Source organism: Lutra lutra, chromosome 3 (genome assembly GCF_902655055.1).
Source record: "Lutra lutra chromosome 3, mLutLut1.2, whole genome shotgun sequence".
Lineage (NCBI taxonomy): Eukaryota > Metazoa > Chordata > Mammalia > Carnivora > Mustelidae > Lutra > Lutra lutra.
Window position 1 is genome coordinate 41,478,922 of NC_062280.1, and position 20,659 is coordinate 41,499,580.

At 45.9% G+C, this 20,659-nt stretch overlaps 1 protein-coding gene across 11 annotated transcripts in view; it reads right to left on the minus strand.

Annotated features, from left to right (window-relative positions):
• The window catches only part of USP40 (ubiquitin specific peptidase 40), a 77,511-nt gene that overhangs the window by 3,916 nt on the left and 52,936 nt on the right, over window positions 1–20,659 (minus strand). For 8 of the 11 annotated variants that reach the window (XM_047721405.1, XM_047721401.1, XM_047721404.1 and 5 more), the window contains 10 exons: window positions 20,277–20,363; window positions 16,279–16,315; window positions 14,497–14,561; window positions 12,540–12,614; window positions 10,328–10,451; window positions 7,968–8,062; window positions 6,696–6,814; window positions 3,560–3,625; window positions 1,592–1,802; window positions 1,364–1,459 (listed from right to left, as the gene is read on the minus strand). In XM_047721405.1, coding sequence (XP_047577361.1) covers window positions 1,364–1,459; window positions 1,592–1,802; window positions 3,560–3,625; window positions 6,696–6,814; window positions 7,968–8,062; window positions 10,328–10,451; window positions 12,540–12,614; window positions 14,497–14,561; window positions 16,279–16,315; window positions 20,277–20,363 — 975 coding nt within the window. Of the gene's footprint in view, window positions 1–1,363; window positions 1,460–1,591; window positions 1,803–3,559; window positions 3,626–6,695; window positions 6,815–7,835; window positions 7,875–7,967; window positions 8,063–10,327; window positions 10,452–12,539; window positions 12,615–14,496; window positions 14,562–16,278; window positions 16,316–20,276; window positions 20,364–20,659 lie in introns of those variants that run through there. The other 3 variants (XM_047721402.1, XM_047721411.1, XM_047721412.1) reach the window with 3 other exon arrangements.

Genomic DNA, 20,659 nt, shown 5'->3' on the forward strand with positions numbered 1-20,659 from the left:
AAACGGAGCAGACGCATGGACCTCTGCTCCAGTACACGGTGCTCGGGACGCGTGTATCTGAATCAGCCGCTGGTCCTCCACCGCCCCTGGAGGTGAGCACTGCTACTCCCGTCCTCGCCTGGACTTGAGCACTACCTGGGGGCATGACCCTCTGTGACCCTTAGCATTGCACAGGGTTTTCCAGTTCCTGGAAGTGACCCTGTGACTTCGTTTCAACATTAAATGATGGGCTGTCTCTCTGTGCTGACACATGGGGCTCTGATGTCTTGATGTCAACCGCTGGCTTCCGTGCCACCACATCCACACTTTTGTTTTCTCTGTCCCCTTCCTGGGGGTCACTCTTCTTTCCAGTCGATGCTATTATAGCTAGTGTCTCAGGGAACCCTCTGCACGTCCCCTCCCTGCACGTGCCAGGGCTGCCCGGCTGACGGATGTGGGTACCACCCCCGCAGCACTCCCTGTGGTCTCTGCAGAAGAACAGTCTAGGAAGGATGGCTTTAGGCCTTGCTTTCAGAATTCCCCTTATTTCTCTCTCAGTGTGTGTTCACTTCTCTTTGGTAGGGAGGAGGCACAACGCTGGACGAAGTGGGGCTTCCGGGAATGCTTATTCCTTGATGTGAAAGTATTGATTAGCAACTTAATCCTTAAGTTAAATTAATTCTTAAGGATTAAAGTTATTAATTCTTAATATAAAAATATCACTATGTGACAAAGGAGGTTGGTCCACAGTAGGTGAGGAAGGCTCTGTCCCCTTCTGTAACAGACACCAGATTAAAGACGGGAAGCCAGGGAGCTAATTCAACAGGTGCAGAAACAGTGGGAATTTAATATGCCAACGCTCGCTCAGGATGGAAGAAAAAACTCAGAGCAAACTAGGCATGGAAGGCAATGTCTTACCCTGGTGTTGGGACCAACCCCAAACCTACAGCAACGCACTTCATGTTAAAACTTCCGCAAAAGCATTTTCATGCAAGGCCAACCCAAAATTAAGATTTTGATACTGAGGTTCTACTGACCTCAGGAAAGGAGTGGTTGGTCTGGCTTACCCTCTTATTTCTGTTCTCTGAAATAATGTAGGGAAAAGGCACTATCTGAGCCTTGAAGATTTGATACAACTTCTCTCTCAGGTCACTGATGGGGCGCCTGAGTGGCTCAGTGGGTTAAGCCTCTGCCTTCGGCTCAGGTCATGATCTCAGGGTCCTGGGATCAAGCCCTGCATCAGGCTCTCTGTTCAGCGGGGAGCCTGCTGCCCGCCTCCCTCTCTGCCTACTTGTGATCTCTGTCAAATAAATAAAATTAAAAAAAAAAAATCACCGATCCTGGTGTTTTACCGAAATGGTAAATTTGCTGTTAAATAACTTGCCTTAATACCAATCGTGTCTCCATCTTTCAAATAATAAGGCGCCCCCTGCAAATTATCTTGCTTTTTCTTCTTTTTCCTCTTGGTAAGTTGCTGGTTCTATAGAAAAAGCAAGCATCTTGAATAAAGAAAATTCACATTCTTACCAAATTCCCTGTCTGTGAGAAACGGCAGTTAACCTATTCACTACGCCAGGAAGGCCCAGCCTCCCGAGAAAGCCTGCAACTTTACCCAGCTCGATATCGGAAGCCACTCAAACTTTTCCGGGAAGTACTTGGCAATTTCAATTTTCTCCACGGGCAGAGAGCAGAAGTAGGCGACCCGCTGCCGCAGGGAGCTGGCTGTCCAGCCTCGGGCGGTGTCCCACACCAGGTCCGCGCACGGGGTGTAGGCCCTCTCGCCAGGGAGGCGCATCTGCGTCCTCAGCACCACGTCGTGAGGGCTGCAGCAGAAGAGAAGTGGAAGGACAAGGTCGCAGGAACCATGGGGCAGGGGCAGTGACGGGCGAAGCTTCCCCTTGACCCTCTGGTTTTCAAAAGGACAGATCTTCTTTTCTCAAACCCTCTAACCCTCTTCTCTGCTTTGCTTTCCTTTCACCCTGACCCTGCCTGAGCTGGGGGAAGCTCCCATCGTGGGCACCCACGGCGGTGGCGTCTTCTGGGAGGCGGCAGGGAAGGAGCCCACAATGAGGGCTGCAGCTGTGCCCCAGAAGAGGCCGATTTCTGAACCAGAAGTTGACAGGAAAAAGCTCCATTAGCTGCAGCGTGGGGAGGGCAGCAAGGAGTGAGTGAGGGCTTAGCGACTGTGGGGGGCCCAGGGAGCGGGTCACAGGACAGGAGGCTCTGGCTGGAAGGTGGGGAGGGAGAAGGGAAAGCGTGTATGCGCGTCTAGGCGGGGGACACCGTGTGTGATTTTACAGGCTGGGTTTCAGTTCTATTTTGGTTATAGGGCTGCTTTTACCAAAAGAAAAAAGGTACCGCCGGAGGCAAGGGCCTGGGGAGAGAGCAGGCCTGGCGGGGCCAGGGTGACAGAGGGCTTCCCAAGAAGGGGAGAGAGGGAGAGGAGAGAGCTCCGGAGGCTGGGCAAGGATGGGGACGCCCCCAGCAGGTCTTCACTGCTTACGACAAATGTGACAGAGGGTCAATGCTGTTATTTCAGAAGGCTTCACAGATTAGACTTCTTTCTAAGACCTCTTTACAAAAACATGCAAAATACATGAACTCACACACTCACAAAACACAAATGGCTTACAAATGATAAGCCTTTGAGAAAAATGCCCACTTTGGCTAGCGATCAGAGCGCTGAAGCAAATGAGACAGACAACCATTTCTCACTGATCAGTTTAGCGAACATTTAAATGAAGAAAATATTCAGTGCTGGCTTGAGGCTGAAGGGAGCGATACTCATGAGCACTGCCTGTGGGAACGTACATGGGAAGGAACTGAACGGTTTTAAGAAGTTTAAGATGTTCATACCAGTTTGATCCAGAAATCTCCCTCTAGGACACTACTCCTGGTCAGTACAGTTGGCAGTGAGAATGCACTTTCATAAAAGCCATGGGGCTAAGTGAAGGTGAGACACGCTGAAGCAGAGTCCCCGCTACTATCCAGCGGCGGGAATGGTATTCCTGTCACATCACGCAGAACCACCTTACCCTGCAGTGATGCCGACAGAATGTCTTAAAAAAGATTTTCTTATCGTGATAAAAGAAATAGGAAAGTTTGATTACAGACCCCGTTGGGGTATTTCTTTAGTCAATAATTAATCACTGGCTCTGACACAGGCACGGTTGTGGGTTCTGGGGGTAGAGCAGTGACCGCAAAGCTCACATCACAGTGGTGGGAGCCAAGTCACACATGAGGGTCTCCTATGTCAGGGTGTGATGATGATGAAGGAGGGCAAGGGGGTGGTGATAGGTGCTGACAAGACTGTCCTAGGGCACGGATGAGGGCTGGGAAGGAGCATCCTGCTCATACTCGGAGATCACTATGGAGTCAACATGCATTTGTGACTCACTGTTTTCATGGGAAGATGAGTTCCCAGTTCCAGACACACAAACGCATTTGTAGAACACAGTCTGGTTTAAGTTGCCAGGCCACTCAGCAGTGGGGAAAAGCCCTTTACTATTGAACACGCTATTAAGGTTTTCAAGAAACTACCCACCACGACAAGTCAAGCACGCAGAATCAGATGACTTACCCCAAATTTTCTTCTTTCTCAAGGGGCTCTAAGCAGATCTCAGTTTTCCTTCCCAGTTTGTATTCCCTGATAAAAGAAATGAAACAAAATAACAGTGAGTGACATACTTAATTTTTTAGATTTTTGGGGAAAAACACTAAGCTTTCTTTTTAAGCAAAAGATTACAGTGAATAAGGACATTCAAAATCTGAGAGACGACTATGAATGAGTAGATGCGGACAAGCTGGGGGAGATGGACAGACCTCGGCATGTGCTGAGTCGCAAAGAGAAAATCTGAACAGAGCAGTTACAGTAAGAGAATGGAGTAAGTTACTGAGCAAGTAACTGAGTAAGTGACAAAACACCTTGAACAAAGGAAAGCCCAGGACCAGATGGCTTCACTGGTGAATTCTAACAAACATTTCAAGAATTACTACCAGTCCTTCCCCAGCTCTTCCAGAAAGCTGAAGAGCTATTATAAGGCCCACACTACCCTGATACCAAAACCAGACAAGAATATCCCAAGAAAAGTTACAGACCAATACCCTGGCTGAATACAGATGTAAAAATGCTCAACAAAATATCCACAAACCAAATCCCAACTCCTACACCTCGATCAAGTGGGATTTGTTCCAGGGACACAAGGGTGGTTGAGTGTCTGCAAATCAACCAATGTGATACAGCAAAGTGAAGGGCAAAAACAAGTCATCATCTCAACGGATGAAGGAAAAGCATGTGACAAAATTCTACATTCTTTCATGACAACTTCACTTGACAAACCGGTAGGAGAAGAAACCTAACCGGACACAGTAAAGGCCAGACGCGAGAATCGCCGGCAGCTCGTCCACCGACGGCTGCGCGTCCGCACGCCTGTCTCCGCCGCAGGGAGAAGGTGCCCGCTTGTACCACTCTGACCCGACGCTCCACTGGAAGTCCTGGCCAGAGCCATTAGATAAGGAAGAGAAAGAAAAGGCATAAAATCAGAAAGGGAACAGTACAGCTGCCTCTCCTTACAGATGTCATGCTATTCCATGTAGAAAACCCTAAACACCAAAGAACTAAATAAATTCAGTGAAGTTGCAGGATACAAAGTCAAGATACGAGAACCACTTAGCATTTTATACACTAATAGTGAACTACCAGAAAGACAAGAAAACAGTTCCATTTACAAGAGCATCAAAAAGAATAAAATATGCAGAAATAAATTTAACCTAGGAAGTGAAAGATCTGTATGCCATAGGACATTGATGAACGACACTGAAGACATACGGAAATGGAAAGATATGCCATGTTGCTGAGCTGGAATGTTGCTAAAATGTCCCCATTATCCAGAGTGATCTGCAGATTCAATGCAATCTCTATCAAAATTCCAATGGCATTTTTCACTGAAATAGGAAACCAATCTGAAAGTTTGTATGGAACCATGAGAGATCCCAAAGATCTGAAGCAATCTTGAGAAAGTAGAACAAAGCTGGAGGTATCATCTTTCTTGATTTCAGACTACAGTAATCAAAATAGTATGGCACTTGCATAAAATCAGACACAAAGATCAGTGGAAAAGAACAGAGAGCTCAGAAATAAACCCATGCACATACGGCCAATGAATTTACAACAAAGGAGCCAAGAGCACACAACAGGGAAAGGACAGCCTTGGTCTCTTCAGTAGATGGTGCTGGATAACTCGTCAGCCATGTGCAACAGAACGCAGCTGGATGGCCATCTCACGTCATATCCCAAAATCGACTCAAACGGATTAAAAGACTAGACTGTAAGGGCCAAGCCACAAAACTCCTAGAAGAAAACACAGGAGGTAAGCTCCTTCACACTGGCCCTGGCAATGATTTTTTCATTTGAAACCAAAGGAAAAGACAAGAAAAGCAAAAATAAGCAACTGGGACTGCATCAAATTAAAAAGCTTTTGCACAGCAAAGGAAACCATCAACAAAATGAAAATGTGACCTAGGAAATGCGTGAAGAAATTAGCAAATCATTTATGTTATAGAGGGTTCATAAAGAACCCATACAGCTCAAGAATAAAAAAAACCCAAACCCGTAAATACTATTAAAAAATGGGCAGAGGAACTGACATTTTTCTCCAGAAGATCCACAGATGGCCCCCAGTACATGAAAAGGTGCTGACCGTCACTCATCCTCAAAGAAGTGCGACTCACAAGCACGGGGAGAGACGTCCTCCCACTCGTCACAATGGCTAGCACCAAAAAGGCGAGAACAGTGTTGGCGGGGATGTGGAGGAAACGGGAACCCTTGTGCACTGCTGGTGGGAATGTGAACTGGTAAAGCCAATTTTTTGGAGGTTCCTCAAAAAATTAAAAATAGAACAAGCCATACGATCTGGCACTTCTGGGCTTGTATCCGAAGGAAATGAAAACAATCTCGGAAGTGATATCCTCGCTCCCACGTTCACAGCCGCACTATTCACAGCAGCCAAGATACGGAAACCACGCAAGCATCCGTCAACGGAAGGATGGATGGGCAGGGAGGTGGTGTACACGTGTATGCAACAAAGTATCAGGAGGACATCCTGTCACTTGTGACAACACGGATGACGTTGAGGGCGTTAGGCTAATAGTGAAGTTAAGTGTGACAGTTAAGTGTGGTATCACATACATGTGGATTCTAAAAAGGCCAAACGCATAGGAACTGTACATGGCGGTTTCTAAGGGCTGCGAGGGGCTGGGGGGAAGAGATGTTGGTCAGAGATGCCCAACTTCCAGTTCAAGATCCGTAAGTTCAGACAGAACCTTTCACGTCCAGCACCGTGCTTACAGTTCACTGTATCACAGACTGGAAAGTTCTTTAGAGAGTAGATCCTGACTGTTCTTACCACAAAAAAGAAATGCTAATTATGTGACACCTGCAGGATTGGCTAACGCCAGGGCGACAATCATTTTCAACGTACGCAGCGCCGTGTATCAATGATATCCCAATAAAGCCTGAAAAACTCAACATTCTGTTCATGGTACCTGAAGCACAGTAAACATACAGGGAGCTACATTTATGCCTAATATGGAAAAGTAAAGCTCCAGAGTGTCGATGGAAAGCGTCATCCAGCTGCCAGCACGAAGCCCAAACCCCCAACCCCCCCGGCCCTCAGTGCGGCGGCGAGGGAAGACGGCGATTCCGCTGAGGAACCTACTTGAGCTGCTGCTGGTTGGCACGTAAAAGCCTGCTGGGGCACTGGCCTTCCATGGTCCAGGCTCTGAGGAAGGCTGGGGAGGGGATGACCAACTCCGAGGAGGGGGACAAGGTCATGGCCTAGAAAGAAAACAGACATTTCTCCAATGGTTTGAAAAAGTGCTCCAAACAGATACACTGCTTTAGGAAGACACAGACACTACACAGTGACATCTGAGGGAAGAGTGCCTCAAGGAATGATAAACTCTATTAAAAAAAAAAAATCATGGCGTATCTCTAAAATGAAATCCATCCAGTCACTTCTGTCTTCCTCTTGTGGGAAGCCAGCTTGAGGGATGAATTTTCCAATGAGCCAAAAGCCCCTTTTAAATATTTCAGGAAGTGAAACTTAGAAATTCATTTCAATGTGAGTATAACTCGCAAAAGCTCTAATGAAAGCCAGTTCTTCAAGGTTGTGAGTTCTTCAAGGTTGGCTGTCAGTGGAATGTTCCAGAATCTTTGGATGCAGCTGCTAGGCCTAAACTTCTGTACTCATTTAGCAGGCTGACAGCTATTTATAGATTGAGACCGTAATATATAAAACAGCCAGTACTCAATTTTTATCTAAAAACAGCAACTCTGTATTTCTTTTGAGAAAAAAAAGTCTCTCTTGTTCTCATGGCAGTAAGAGGAAGGTTACTTCAGATGCTGTGTGCACACAGGAAAATCCAGGGCGGACGGCAGATACTCGCGTTGTGGGCCCGACAACAGCAGGAATTTCCAAAGCGTTCCGTGTTGTGCTCAGCCCAGCCTTTCCATCCGGACCCAACACTCTGTCTAGAGTGTGAGTGTGTAAGAAAAGGATGCAGTATCTAATTACACATTCTAGGACACATGTTGTAACGGACATTTAAGACAGGGACCACAATGATACAAGAACAATGTAAATAAAGGGGTAAAGTGAATGCTTCACAGATGATCCAACACATGTTTCCCTAAGAAACCAAAATGAACATAAGCCGCAAGTCACTGAGGAGAAATTCAAATGAAAGCGCACAGCATGCCCGTCCGAGTGGGGACACATGACAGCCACAGGGCGAGTGGCAGAAACACACACCAGGGCTGTGTGAGCCGAGCGCGGGAGTGCCTGCTGGGTACTTACCACTGAACGTGGCCTACAACACATGCCCTATCAGAAAGACTGTAAGTGAGGGAAAAGGAAATAGAAGAAGGTATTAATATCTCACTGGAAGAAGCCGGGCCACCACTCCCGCGCCACAGGAAGAAGCCTGACCTGGGACTTGAGCTCCGCCACAGTGGTGTCTTCGGAGATCTCCAGGTCCCCCAGGAAGCGGAGGGAAACCTCCCCGTGCGGGTCGCCGGGAGCACCTACAGCGGACAGAGCCAGATGTCAGCAGGGAGCCTGGACTGTGTCTACTTCCTGCTTCTGAAACACACACCATGTTTTGGTATCATAGATAGCTTTAGTACAGCTCCCTTCGAGAAACGGGATGGGAGTTCCACGAATCGGGTCCCTGGTGACTTTGGAGGGGGGAAGCCATGCCTGGGGCATCAGCCAGCAGGGAGCATGCCATGGGCACCAGGTCCCGGTTTTCTCACTGTAATGGGTTCGAGGAATTGCGCATTTGTGCTGTCTGCCTACATTCTTCTCCACATGTTCTCCTTCCTCAGAGGGGCCTTTGCTGGTAGGACTTACCGCCCTTGCCCTTTATTTTACCCTCCTACTTCTTTCTCTCATACACTTATCCCAGCACGTTAGTCTTTTATCATCTTCTTGTGTGTTGTGTGTGTAGTATTCCTAATCCGTCTCCCCAAAAGAACGTCATTCCCCAGAGAGGGCAGGCTGTCTATCCTCTTTGTCTGTCCAGTGCCCGGGCGGCTGCCACACAGTGAACGGCCACTAGAGGTTTACTGACTAAAAGAATCTTCGACAGTAAGAAGGACTTTCTACATGTATTTTTAAAAAGGTGAAAACAAAATGTTCTCTTATCTGAAGTTCTAGATATAAATGGTGGTAACTAAATTTAAAATTTGGAATAACTTCACTCATATCTGCTCTGTTGATTGCTGGGCACACTGCTAATACACACTAAGACGTCTGATTAAGTAGGTCAAATGAAAGAGCTCTCTTCCTGCGTCATTCTTCTGTCTTAAGGACACCGTGAGCTGGCACCACTAGGAAGATACTTTTAGGAAACTCAGGAATGAAAAACTATTTCCCAGATGTTGTGATCTAGAAGGACTATCAAAAAATGAACTGTTTCCTTTACTTTTATGGAGAAAGACACAGCTTTTTAAGGTTAAGGTTGTATCCAGTTCTATATGTAATTATTATTCTATTACCCGAACATTTTTAGAGTTAGTACCTACCTAATGTAACCCAAACAAGAAAACTTAATGCCAATTTCATAGGTAATTCGGTATGAAGTATTTTATTGCTCTATACGTATAACCCTAACTTCGCAGTAAGGAGATAAAAATGTGACTCACTTACATTGATCTCAGTACTGAGGCTTAAAAGGTAAAAAGAAATATTAAGTGTGTAATACTCCAAGGCACTAAAGGCTAAATAAGGAAAACCTAATAAAAAGAAAAATCATGGGGCGCCTGGGTGGCTCAGTGGGTTAAAGCCTCTGCCTTCAGCTCAGGTCATGATCCCGGGGTTCTGGGATCAAGCCCCGCATCAGGCTCTCTGCTCAGCGGGGAGCCTGCTTCCTCCTCTCTCTCTGCCTCCCTCTCTGCCTGCTTGTGATCTCTGTCTGTCAAATAAATAAATAAAATCTTAAAAAAAAAAAAAAGAAAAAATATAAAGAGTTGGTCCTACTATATTCTCTTTAGTTACAAAGGAAATTAATTTGTGTGTGTGTGTGTGTTTTTTTAAGATTTTATTTATTAGAGTGAGCGAGCACAAGCAGGGGGAATGGCAGGCAGAGAGAGAGAGAGGGAGAAGCAGGCTCCCTGCTGAGCAGAGAGCTCAATGGGGGATCTCAGGATCCCAGGACCCTGCGACTATGTCCTGAGCTAAAGGCAGAGGCTTAACTGATTGAGCCACCCGGGCGCCCTGTGTTTTCTTTATAATGAAGCACAAATCTACTTTTTACAAATGGCAAGTGAGACTCACTGCTAGTGACTTCTTGTTCATCCTGATGTGTGTGCGGAATTCTGTCTGTGGAGAAGCAACTAAGACTAAAACAGCACGTTTGAATCCTGTGTGTCTCCTCAGAAGTCAGAGACGAGGCGAAGCACCCCGGCAGCTGCCCCTGGGGTGTGGCAGTAGAAGGAAGCAGGGGCGGGGTGTGGACTGTGCACAGCCCCCGCCAGGGACCCGCGTCTACTATCAGGCTCAGTACCCGAGTCTGTGATGGGGGGGTTGGGGAGGGTACGCCGCGGGAGGATCTTGCAAGATGATGTGGACAAATTCTAATGTGTTGCCAGAATAATGAAGACAGTAACAGACGGCACTTGACAGGCTGCAGAACACTGGATAAAAACAGGATGGGGTTCTTCTACAGAATGAATAGGTTTTGATTTGTCAACCTTACATTTAAGATACAAACTCCATCTGCCTCCCAGAGCAGAAGCAGTCACTGTACTCTCGGGAGGACATGCTGGTGGCTACAGTTCTATTCTCACCGTGGGTGGAAGCAGGTCTGCAGACCCCACCTGGGGAAGGGGTGCTGTTCATCCGGAACGGACTCTTCCAGTGATGCGTGGGCCCCCCAGGCTGGTACAACCAGACGGGAACCCTCAGGAAACCCTGAAGAATGGAGCATTGCCAACCGCAGTGAGGTACATGGATTAACTATGTTTCTACTTCCACACACACAGAGACGTATCTTGAGAACAACAAATGTTCCTTAGTTTATTATTTTTCCTTTTGGGTATATTAACTGCCATATACTATACCTGTTAATTGTTTTTACAATCAAAAGTTTCAGATCATAAAAATTAGTCTTTGGGACTATGGGGACTCAGTGTTCTTTGCTTAGAAGCATCTTTGTAAATACACTTAACTTGTAGGATCTTACTACAATCAAAGAAAAGTCTAAACGAATACCAAAGCACTAGACAGAACAAACGATACGAGTATTTTCAGGCCTGCTAAGGGCACCACCAGCATGACGCTCCACTTAGAAGCAGTTTTCAGTCATTAAAATTGCTACAGGAACTTTCTAAAGAAGCAAGAACCTATTGCTCCAAGTTGGATTCCTGTAAAGAAACTTCATGAAATAAACCTGATCTACTAGCCGCTCCCCCCTATAGATACACACCATTTCCGGTAGCAAAAACCATGAACCAGCTTCCAAGTCTCTCTAGACCAGTTATATTAGGGGAGGCCGGGACTTTTGACAAACTGATTTCAGCTCTAGAACTTATCCTAGAGATATATACACGCCAAATGGCATATATATGATATTTTGGGCATTGTTGTTTGTATCAAGACTGGAAGCTACCTAAATCCTTGAAGACACTGGCTGAATAAATTATGGTATCTACGTACAATGGAATATTCCACAGCCACCGAACAGAGGGAAACAGCTGGATGTGTACGAACACAACATACACATGGACATAAAATATTAATGAAAAAAGCGAGGTACAAAGTAGGTTGTCTAGCAAATAATCTTCTGTGTAAGAAAAAAAATGCATGTGTGCAAACACATGTGCTGTGTACACACACACACACACACACACACACACACACAAACATGTATGCATTACCAAGTACAGACTTCTGAAAGGATCCAGTGGAAACGGGCTGCCTACAGAGGGAGGACCTGAGTGGCCGAGGGAGACTTACTTCTCCTGGCCCAGGCTTTCATACACTTCAAATCTTGTATTATGAATATTACCAACTAAAAAGTTAACTTTAAAGATCACGGAATAAAATATAATTCACGAAGTGATGCAGAAACGTCCGTGTGTGTGCGGGTATGAGGAGATCCTCGAGATAGAGGAAGTGAATAAAAACGAACAAAGATGTTTGTCAAACAAGGTATAGAATACGATTCCCTTTGGGTGAACTTTAAAAGGGATATGCACATATTTACATTCTGCACACAAACAGGCATAACTGTTTTCTGGGAAGGATATGCAAGGGAAAGTAAGTTAACTGTGACTCTTTCTGGAGAGAAAAAAATGGGAAAAGCTCTCTTCATTTTATAGCCTGCCACGTCTTTTGAGTTTCCTAATCATAAGCCAGTGGTTATCTAAGTGCTAGAATCTGGGGTCATTTTTTAACTTCCATCTTTACATGTGTCCACCTTAAAAAGAACTTAATAAAGAATGGTCTTAGGTAGCAGCAATCTGCGGTGTTTATTTCAGAGCAGTGAAATGAGTGTTCTTGTCCGCAGCTACGGGGCTACCAGTTTGGTGTGGCTTTCTGGGAAAACAATGTGGCAAACACAGAGCGAGCTTCCAGTCTTAAAAAAGTTCATACCTTATGACCTGTTCATTTTGACTTTGGAACAATCCTGAGGACGGTTTCTATTTAAGTATTAGGTATAAAAACAAGACATTTACAACAAGCTAAATTTCTCACGGGGGGTGTGTGAATTAAACTGGTAAGTCACATCCTGGATACAATGACTGGTTTTGGATTCTGCAGTCAGGTTAAGGACTAAAATATGAAAAGCAGGAAATAAACTGGTTTATATGACTGATTTTGCAAGAGGGAACTCTATGAAGACGTAAAACACAGCAGCTGTCTGAAGAGAGCACTTACCCCAAATCCCAGCATTCTCTTCATGCCTGGCTGTGTCTCCCCACAATGAGAAACATCATCTCAGTTACCAGAAAGCAGTAACTGTTCTTACAAAATGTCAATTCAGAAGCAAGACCTTACCGGAGGAGGAAGTTTTCCTTCAATTAAAAGCAAAGTATCTCCAGAACGTATCGCAACTTCTCTCAGGGCTGCATCCTGGGGAAACAGAAATTCCTTTATGACTTCTGACAGGAGCAAACAAGACCTCTGGATCTTTTCTTGGAATCCTATGACTCTATAACCCTTTCAAGAAAGAAAGAAACAATAAAGCAGGCATCGAGGAGGCAGGAAAGACACTAAGACTATAAGTAGTATCTCCTTCTGCATTAAATCACAGGGGATGGACCGGAAGTATCATAAAGGCTGTGGGCAGAGGGGACGGATGGGATGAGACAGGGAAGACTGAGCTGCAGAGGATGAAATACCAGTTAGGCCCGAAGGCTGGGCTGGTTATGGAAAGCTAGAGGAAATGAGAAGGAATTCTCACGAAAAGAAGAGCAGGGTTAAGGTCAAGTCCAGAATAAGGGGAAGAGCTTAGGAGATGAGACAGACTAGAGCACCAGCTGGAGAGTAACAGGACAGGAAGCTGGATCGGAAGGTCACAGATGGAAGGGCTGTGAACTAGATGTTAAGGAATTTTTAGCTGCTTTGAAAAAAAGCTGCTCAAGTTTTCTGAGAAGGTTTTTTTTTTAAGATTTTATTTATTTATTTGACACAGACAGAGAGACACAGCGAGAGAGGGAACACAAGCAGTGGGAGAGGGAGAAGCAGGCTTCCTGCTGAGCAGGGAGCTCGATGCGGGGGACCTGAGCCGAAGGCAGCCGCTTACTGACGGAGCCACCCAGGCACGAGAAGGGGTTTTTTAAAGACCAGTCCAGCTGCTACATGCATGATACACTGGAGTGGGGAACACCTGACTCGGGGCAGCCACTTGCTGTAATTTAGGGAAGAGTACAGAAAAGAAAAGACGAAAACAGCTTGGCCCAACGGCCAGCCGTGGGAAGGGCCAGGGAGGAGTGGAAATGCCGAGAGCAAAGATGAAGCAGCGCTGTGGGCCAAAAACACAAGGTCGGGAAACACAGCATCTCTGCAGAGGTGTAATAAGTTTGCTTTTAGGTGACTTATTTGATAGCGATTTGGGAATTAAGAGAGAAGAAAATGCAGAAACCACACAACTAGACACACTCTCTGACCCCCAAACCGCATGTCCTGCGGATGGTCTGAGGTCCGCGTCTGGGCAGTCAGCTTCCTGGCCGAGCCTCAGAGGCCCCTCTCTGCGCTCACTCCCTCGGCCCCAGGCAGTAGAGCGCCCCGGGGGAAGGCCCAGGCCACCTGCCTCATCACCCGTCTGCTGACGCGTGAGGCCACCAGCTGTCACTGTACGGCAGGCACAGCAGGACTTGGGGGAGCACGGCTGATCCCAAGTACCTAAGCTTGCTTCTCCCTGAGCTTCCTCTTGGGACTACCTCTAAGGCCACGGGTTTGACCGGCAGGTGCGACGCTATCTAGGTCAGTAATAAGATGGTTAACTAGAGTCCGACTATCTTGTAATAAAATTGTTCCCAAGACTACCCAGAGAGTTTGGTTGGATCTAGAGATGCAGCTTCGATCAGAGCCTGAGTGACTGGCTGGTAAGATGAATTCTGCCGTCATTAACTTACAGAGAAACAGAGATTAAAATATTCAGGTTTCAAAATTCAGACTGTATCTTCACATTGTTTCACAAATGTCTTCTGTTCTTGGAAGTCCTCTGCTTTCTCACGAGGACCTACTATTTCTAGGGACATACTCTCTTAAGTCAAAAGAGCACTCAGCACAGATGTTAGAAACGTTCCCACTAGGCTGAGACCTTCCCTCTGACTTTAGCAAAGACCTACATACAGTAAGGAAGTAGACGGAGACCAGGTACAGATTTTTGTAGCCTAAAATAATGAAAGTTTTCTCTAGAATGTATACGCCAGGGGGGTGAGGGTGAGTATCCTGTACGGAACACAAACACAATCCTTTCTAGGAATAAAACGTGTAACAATAATCTTACTTCTTCACATAAAGGCTCTCCAGCTTCATAACACCAATCCATTTTTCGTAAATGCCACGTGTCTCCTGTGAAGGAATCAAAATCAGCATTAAAAAACTAAGAGTGTATTTTAAGAGTTTGTCAGTAATGACCCTCAACGGGCTTCTAAATTCTCTCTTCCAGGCAGGAGAAAAATAAAGCAATTCCTTCCATTTGGTTAATTTCCTCTCTATTCCACCAAGATCCGCATACTTGCAAACAGATTAACCCTTGCTACCGTCACACGGCACCGATGTCCTACTTTTATCAGTTACTCGTGCACTCATCACACACGAATACAGATACTGTCCATCTAGGTACAGACTCTCTTCTAAAATCATTATGAAGTTGTTTTATTTCATGGTTTTGGTTGAGAGTATAGGCCAATATCTCTTACCAACTGATAATGTGTACGACCAAACTGTTCTGGTTAATCTAACAAAAACCAATGTTTCTGAAATAGCATTTTAATGAAGTTGGTATAAACAAGAATTTATTAATGTTAAATAGTTTTTAATTAGATTTCTCTCAATATGCTTGCTCTACTGATGAAACGGGAAATTTTTTGAGGCAGAGAGGGAAGCTGAATAGAGTAAAAGTTGGAAATTCTGATTAAAAAAAAAAAAAGTAAAAAAAAAAAAAAGCAATGTTTTAGAAACAGTCAGCCATCCCACCCACCAGAAGCTACAGCCCAAGGAGTAAACACAGATCTAATACTGAACCTCCAGATGCCACAGGTCTTTAATTCTTACCATACTGTTCTTGCAGATCCTCTCCTACCATTAGTTCTAGTTTTAAATATAGTAAGAATTGTACTTAATCTAAGTGTGTTTTTTCTTCAAGATTTTATTTATTTGAGAGGGAGCAGCACAAGTGGGGGAGAAGCAGTGGGAGAAGGAGGAGCAGACTCCCCGCTGAGCAGGGAGCCCAACTTGAGGCTTGATCCCAGGACCCTGAGATCACAACCTGAGCTGACGGCAGACGCTTTAGCCAACTGAGCCACCCAGGCGCCCCTCTGTGTTTAAAAAATCAAACAAACCCCAATAGGTTAAAAGTGAACACCATTCCTTCTTTGCACCATAATGTGGAAGGAAGAACGTGGGTTCTGAAAGCAGAGAGTCCTAGCTACTCGCCGTATGACTCTGGGTAAACCCTTAACCATTCTCAGCCTCCGTCTTGTCATCTGTGAGATGGGATGGGTGCTGGTCCCTGCATGGAGGCCCGTCAGCTCCTAGAAGGGGGCCGCAGGGCCCAGAACCTCCCTTCTGGTTAGGGTGCCAGAGGTTTCTCCTTAGCAGGTCTGAGGAAGGCCAACGCCCTAACAAGAGCAACGGGATGCCCCGGGAGCCCTCTTGCATGACCCCCCCGGGGAGCTACTTCAAAGATACCCTGGATTTATTTTTTTCATTCATATTACATTCCCTAATGTACACCACAAAAATACTGGCACGAAACACAAGGCACTGAAACTCTGAATCAATGAGGTTAAAAAGAAAAAAAATCAGTGAAGGGCCTGGGTGAGTCCAGAGGGCATAAATCCTGGCTTTGCTCTTCTGGGCCTGTGCTGGAGCCTGTCAAGCTTCTCTGTCCTCGCAGCGGCTAAGCCACAGCTGGCTTTCTGTTAGCTTGAACAGCGAAGCCAGGAGAAGGCACTACGTGCATGACAAAGCTGGAGGAAAGCATGTCTGAGGGGCTGTCATCAGGCTTACAGATGACTTACTATGAGGACACAGATAAGTGACTTTGTCATGGTCTGAAACTTACCTGGCAGGCCAGACTTCTCCAGCATGAGCTTTAAACACTGTTCAAAAAGAGAGAAAAACCACATTCAGTTCTCTGTATCTGAGATACAGCACTGGGAAAGACGCCCCTGTTGGACCCTGGGCATGTCTGTCTTATTATATTTAGTAATTCCTGGAGGGATGAGGATATGTACAGCTCAGATGACTTAAGGGAGCTCTGCTTCCTAAGAGCTAGGTGGGGCCGGCCAGGAGGGGAAAAAGTTGCTGGTGTCTGTATCTGAGGCTTAGACTCTGCTCACCCCCGAGCAGGCCCGCAGCATGAGCGCCTGCTCGTGAGGACCAGCGCTGGGTTCTGGGCTGGATATGACTGATTAGGCCGATTTCATAGATACACATTGAACCCTGAATCCTATAAAAGATCAGCCTTTACAGAGCACCCAAGAGATACAACTGGTCATCTATGAACTCACAGGAAGAGATCCATGCAGGCGGTGTGACAAGTTTAAATAACAGTAATAAAAATCAGAAACTCCCAACTTCCTTGGGGGAAAAACCTACTCTTTTGCCTGCCTATAAATTCACAGCGAGAGTAAATAAAACTTGAATTATACTATGCTAGTAGAGAAGGAAGCAAGAATAAGGAGGATTACTACTGTACTGCTTGGAATTAGAAAAAGAGCAAAGGATTAAAATGTCCACGAACAGGAACTCTTAAATAAACTACAAGAGGTCTTAGAAAAAAGGAAAAAATAGACTTATACATACTGGTTTTAAAAGACCTTCACAAATTCAAAGGGAAACAAAGTTCTAGTGTCATACATGCGGCGTGATCCCATTTATGATTTAAAAGAAACCGTACGAACAAGTCCAGCTCATCTGTCCCTGTGCCGGTGTGAGCGCATCAACGGTCTGGAAGGACTCGCACTCGCTGGGGTGGTCAGGTCACGCCGTGCCAAGACCACGGAGACGTCCGGCTGGGCGCTAGGGTAGGCTGTGGCCAAGGACTTTTATCCATACGCTACCCCCAATGGGGTTTAAAGAATAAGCCCAGCATTACTTGTATGATTAAGAGTAAAAGAGACTTTAAAATATACCCAAAGATTATTTAGAGAAGGATGGCAGTGAGAGCACAATCCAGTAAGACACGGGGACTGGGAGCACGGTGGCAGCCGCACCCAGTTTCTGCAACTTAAGAAAAGCGAATGTTCACCTCAGCTGTGCTCTGGGACCAGAGCGCGGAGGCCGACGTGGCCCAGCGGGGCAAGCACTCAGGGCCTCTGAGAGACCCAGGGAAGCACAGGAGGCCTGGGAGCACAGGGAAGGGACCGCTCAACGTCTCTGTAAGAATAGACCCTGGGGAAATGCAGGCTGGAAAGAAAAAGATCCATCGGGAAGCTGCTAGAATAACCCGGAGGAGAGGTGCCCAGGGTGTAGCAGTGGAGGGAATGAGATGTGGTCAGATCCTAGACAAATCATGATGGGAGAACCAAAAGGATTTCATGAAAACCTGGATGTGAAATACAAAAGCACTGAGGGTGACCCCCAGGTGTTCTGGCCTGAGCAAGCAGAGGAATGGAGGTGCCACCACCGACTGACAAGGAGGGAAACGGAGGTGCGTGTGAGAGAGGACAGGGGTCACATAGCAGGGGGACGGCTATCAGACAACCAAGTAGGTCCCACAAGCAGAGCGCCAGGCCGAGGTCCAGTCTACGGGAGAGAAGAGCGCAGAGCAAACTGTGGGGGGGGGCGGGCTGTGCGGCGGGGGGAGACCGGGAGGAGCTGTGGTCCTCCTAAGCCAAGTGACAGAAGCGTTTCTAGGCTCAGAGAGGCACCGATCGCCTCAGAGGCCACAGAGAGCGGGAAGAGGACAACTGAGAACTGCTCCTGGGACCCAGCCACATGGAGGGGAGTGAGTGTGCCCACACTGGGCTTCAGAGCAGACAGACAGACAGACACACACACACATCACTCCTCTGAAAAGTTCTGCGGCCTCCTTTCTCTGACATGAATAGCACCAAAAAGTTAAAAGCTAAATGAAAAACTAAAAATATTTATGGCAGGTAACAAGTAAAAAAAAATACTTAAAAAAAATGTTTTGCCGTGGACAATTGCAAACACGTGCAGAGAGGGCGGTAAATGTGAGCCGTCGGCACCCATCACCCAACCTCCATGACTGCCGCAGCCTGTCTCGTGCGCCACAGCCTCACCCATTTCCTGTCCTGCCCTCCAGGGCCTCTGAGGCAAGAATGTCAGCTAGCACATCATTTATTAATAGTTAATACTCATCTCTAAAAGATGAACATTTTTTTAAAAAACATAAGCCTCAAACAATTATGAAAAACTCAAGAAATCCTTGATAACAAATACCCAGTTGGTGGTCACATTCCTTTTTTTCTTTTAAAGTAATCTCTATGCCGGACATGGTGCTCGAATTCACAACTCCGTATCAAGTCACACGCCCTACCGACTGAACCAGCTGGGCCCCCACAGTCCCTCAGTTCTCTTACACTGTAACTAAGGTTTTCCTGGTTTGTAACAAGAGCCGAATGAAGTGCACACACCGCACCCGCTCCTCCTGTCTCCTGAGTCCCTTCAGGACCATGCAGACGGTGGCCTGTGCTGTGGTGACACGTCCCCTCTGTTTCTTCTTCTTTTTTTTTTTTTTTTTAAAGATTTTATTTATTTATTTGACAGATAGAGATCACAAGTAGGCAGAGAGGCAGGCAGAGAGAGAGGAGGAAGCGGGCTCCCTGCTGAGCAGAGAGCCCGACGTGGGACTCGATCCCAGGACCCCGAGATCATGACCTGAGCTGAAGGCAGAGGCTTAACCCACTGAGCCACCCAGGCGCCCCTGTCCCCTATGCTTCTTAGAAACTGATCCTCAGACTTGGGAGCTCAGGTCCACTGAGCCTTGTTTTGTGTTGGCAATGGTTACTCTTTTCGGATAGTTAGCAGTCTTTCAGGATCATTGTTCAGACCCATTAATTCATTAGGAGTTAAAATAGCTGACAGCGTAAAACTCTCTCATTTATCAGCTGATATATATCTATAAAAACACCTTCTCATTACCTATACCTGCAATAGAGCTTCCAAAAGAAAGACAGGATAAATGCTTGACCCTCTCCTTTCGGTTACCCAGCATTCACTCTGTGTAACCAATGACTATGGTCTTTTTAGGATCATTTATGAACTCGTGCAAAAGCCTCTTCAAGTTGGCTCCTGGCTTTCTCTGTGGATCCCCGCAATCTTTGCTGGCTTTACTGCTTCTGTCAGGACAAAATGTTCCAGGCTCACTGACCTGTTCCTGACCTAGATACAGACTCAGCCGCCACTCCAAGAAGCCCTGATTCCTTCCAGTAGGAAACGGTATTTAATAACCACAACCACAATCTGGGTGCTGGGGTGCTTGCTCCCACCAGGTTGGTCACTGTGTCTGAGCTGTTTCAGGGGGCAGAGCTAGAAAAAATTTTAAAAGCAAACAACCAAGTTCATTCTGCCTCTTCTGATTCAAATTCAGAAGTACAGCTCTACTCAACTATACCACTGTGTCTCTCCATTTTCCAACACTGAAAGTTGTAGTTATCTGTGACACTAACATAACTGTTACCCCATACGCACGTGTGCTCACAGACACACACACACACACACATTTGTGCCCAGGTGGGTGATTATGCACTTATATAACCTAAAAACACCAGTAGGAGATATGGCAAAATGTTAATATTAGCAGGATACAGGATAATGAGAGGTTTTTATTTTTCCTTTTAATCCATTTCTACAGAACCCAAATTTCTGTAAGTATCACCGATAACCAGAAAAGAAAAAGATAATAATCTTATTTTAAAAATTTGGGTTTGTTCAAGTTCCCCAAACTACTTTTAGTGAATGGACAGAATTCTCTAAAGTATATTGTGGGAACCCTAGCCTTAGGACCCCAAAATCCGAACAGGGTTACCATGGCTCCCCATACCAAATGCCCACAGATCTCTCCCCACACCAGGAAAAAGTAAAATTACTTACATCTCCCACAGACATTGTTTCTTCTACTATGATCTCCATCTCTGTACCAGGCTGAACATCACTTCCCACAGTGAAAAACAGGAACAGCTAAGATCAATGAATGCAATTTAATCTAAATTTTAAAATTCTACAAATGTATTACCTGCTTCCAAAAAAGAAAAGCCAATGGTCCATGAAATTTTAATAAACATCTATCATAAAAAAACAAAGACGCTGGTTAATTTAATGTTGCAACTTAAACAATTCTGATGACCCAGAAATGTAAGATGCTTCAGGCCAGTGTTCTCACTCGCACAGGTGTTACATCATTGTTCTTCTCTCACAGATATTATTTATTCCACTGTGATCTTTGTTTCTTTCTTGGTCATTCCTCAAAGGGATCT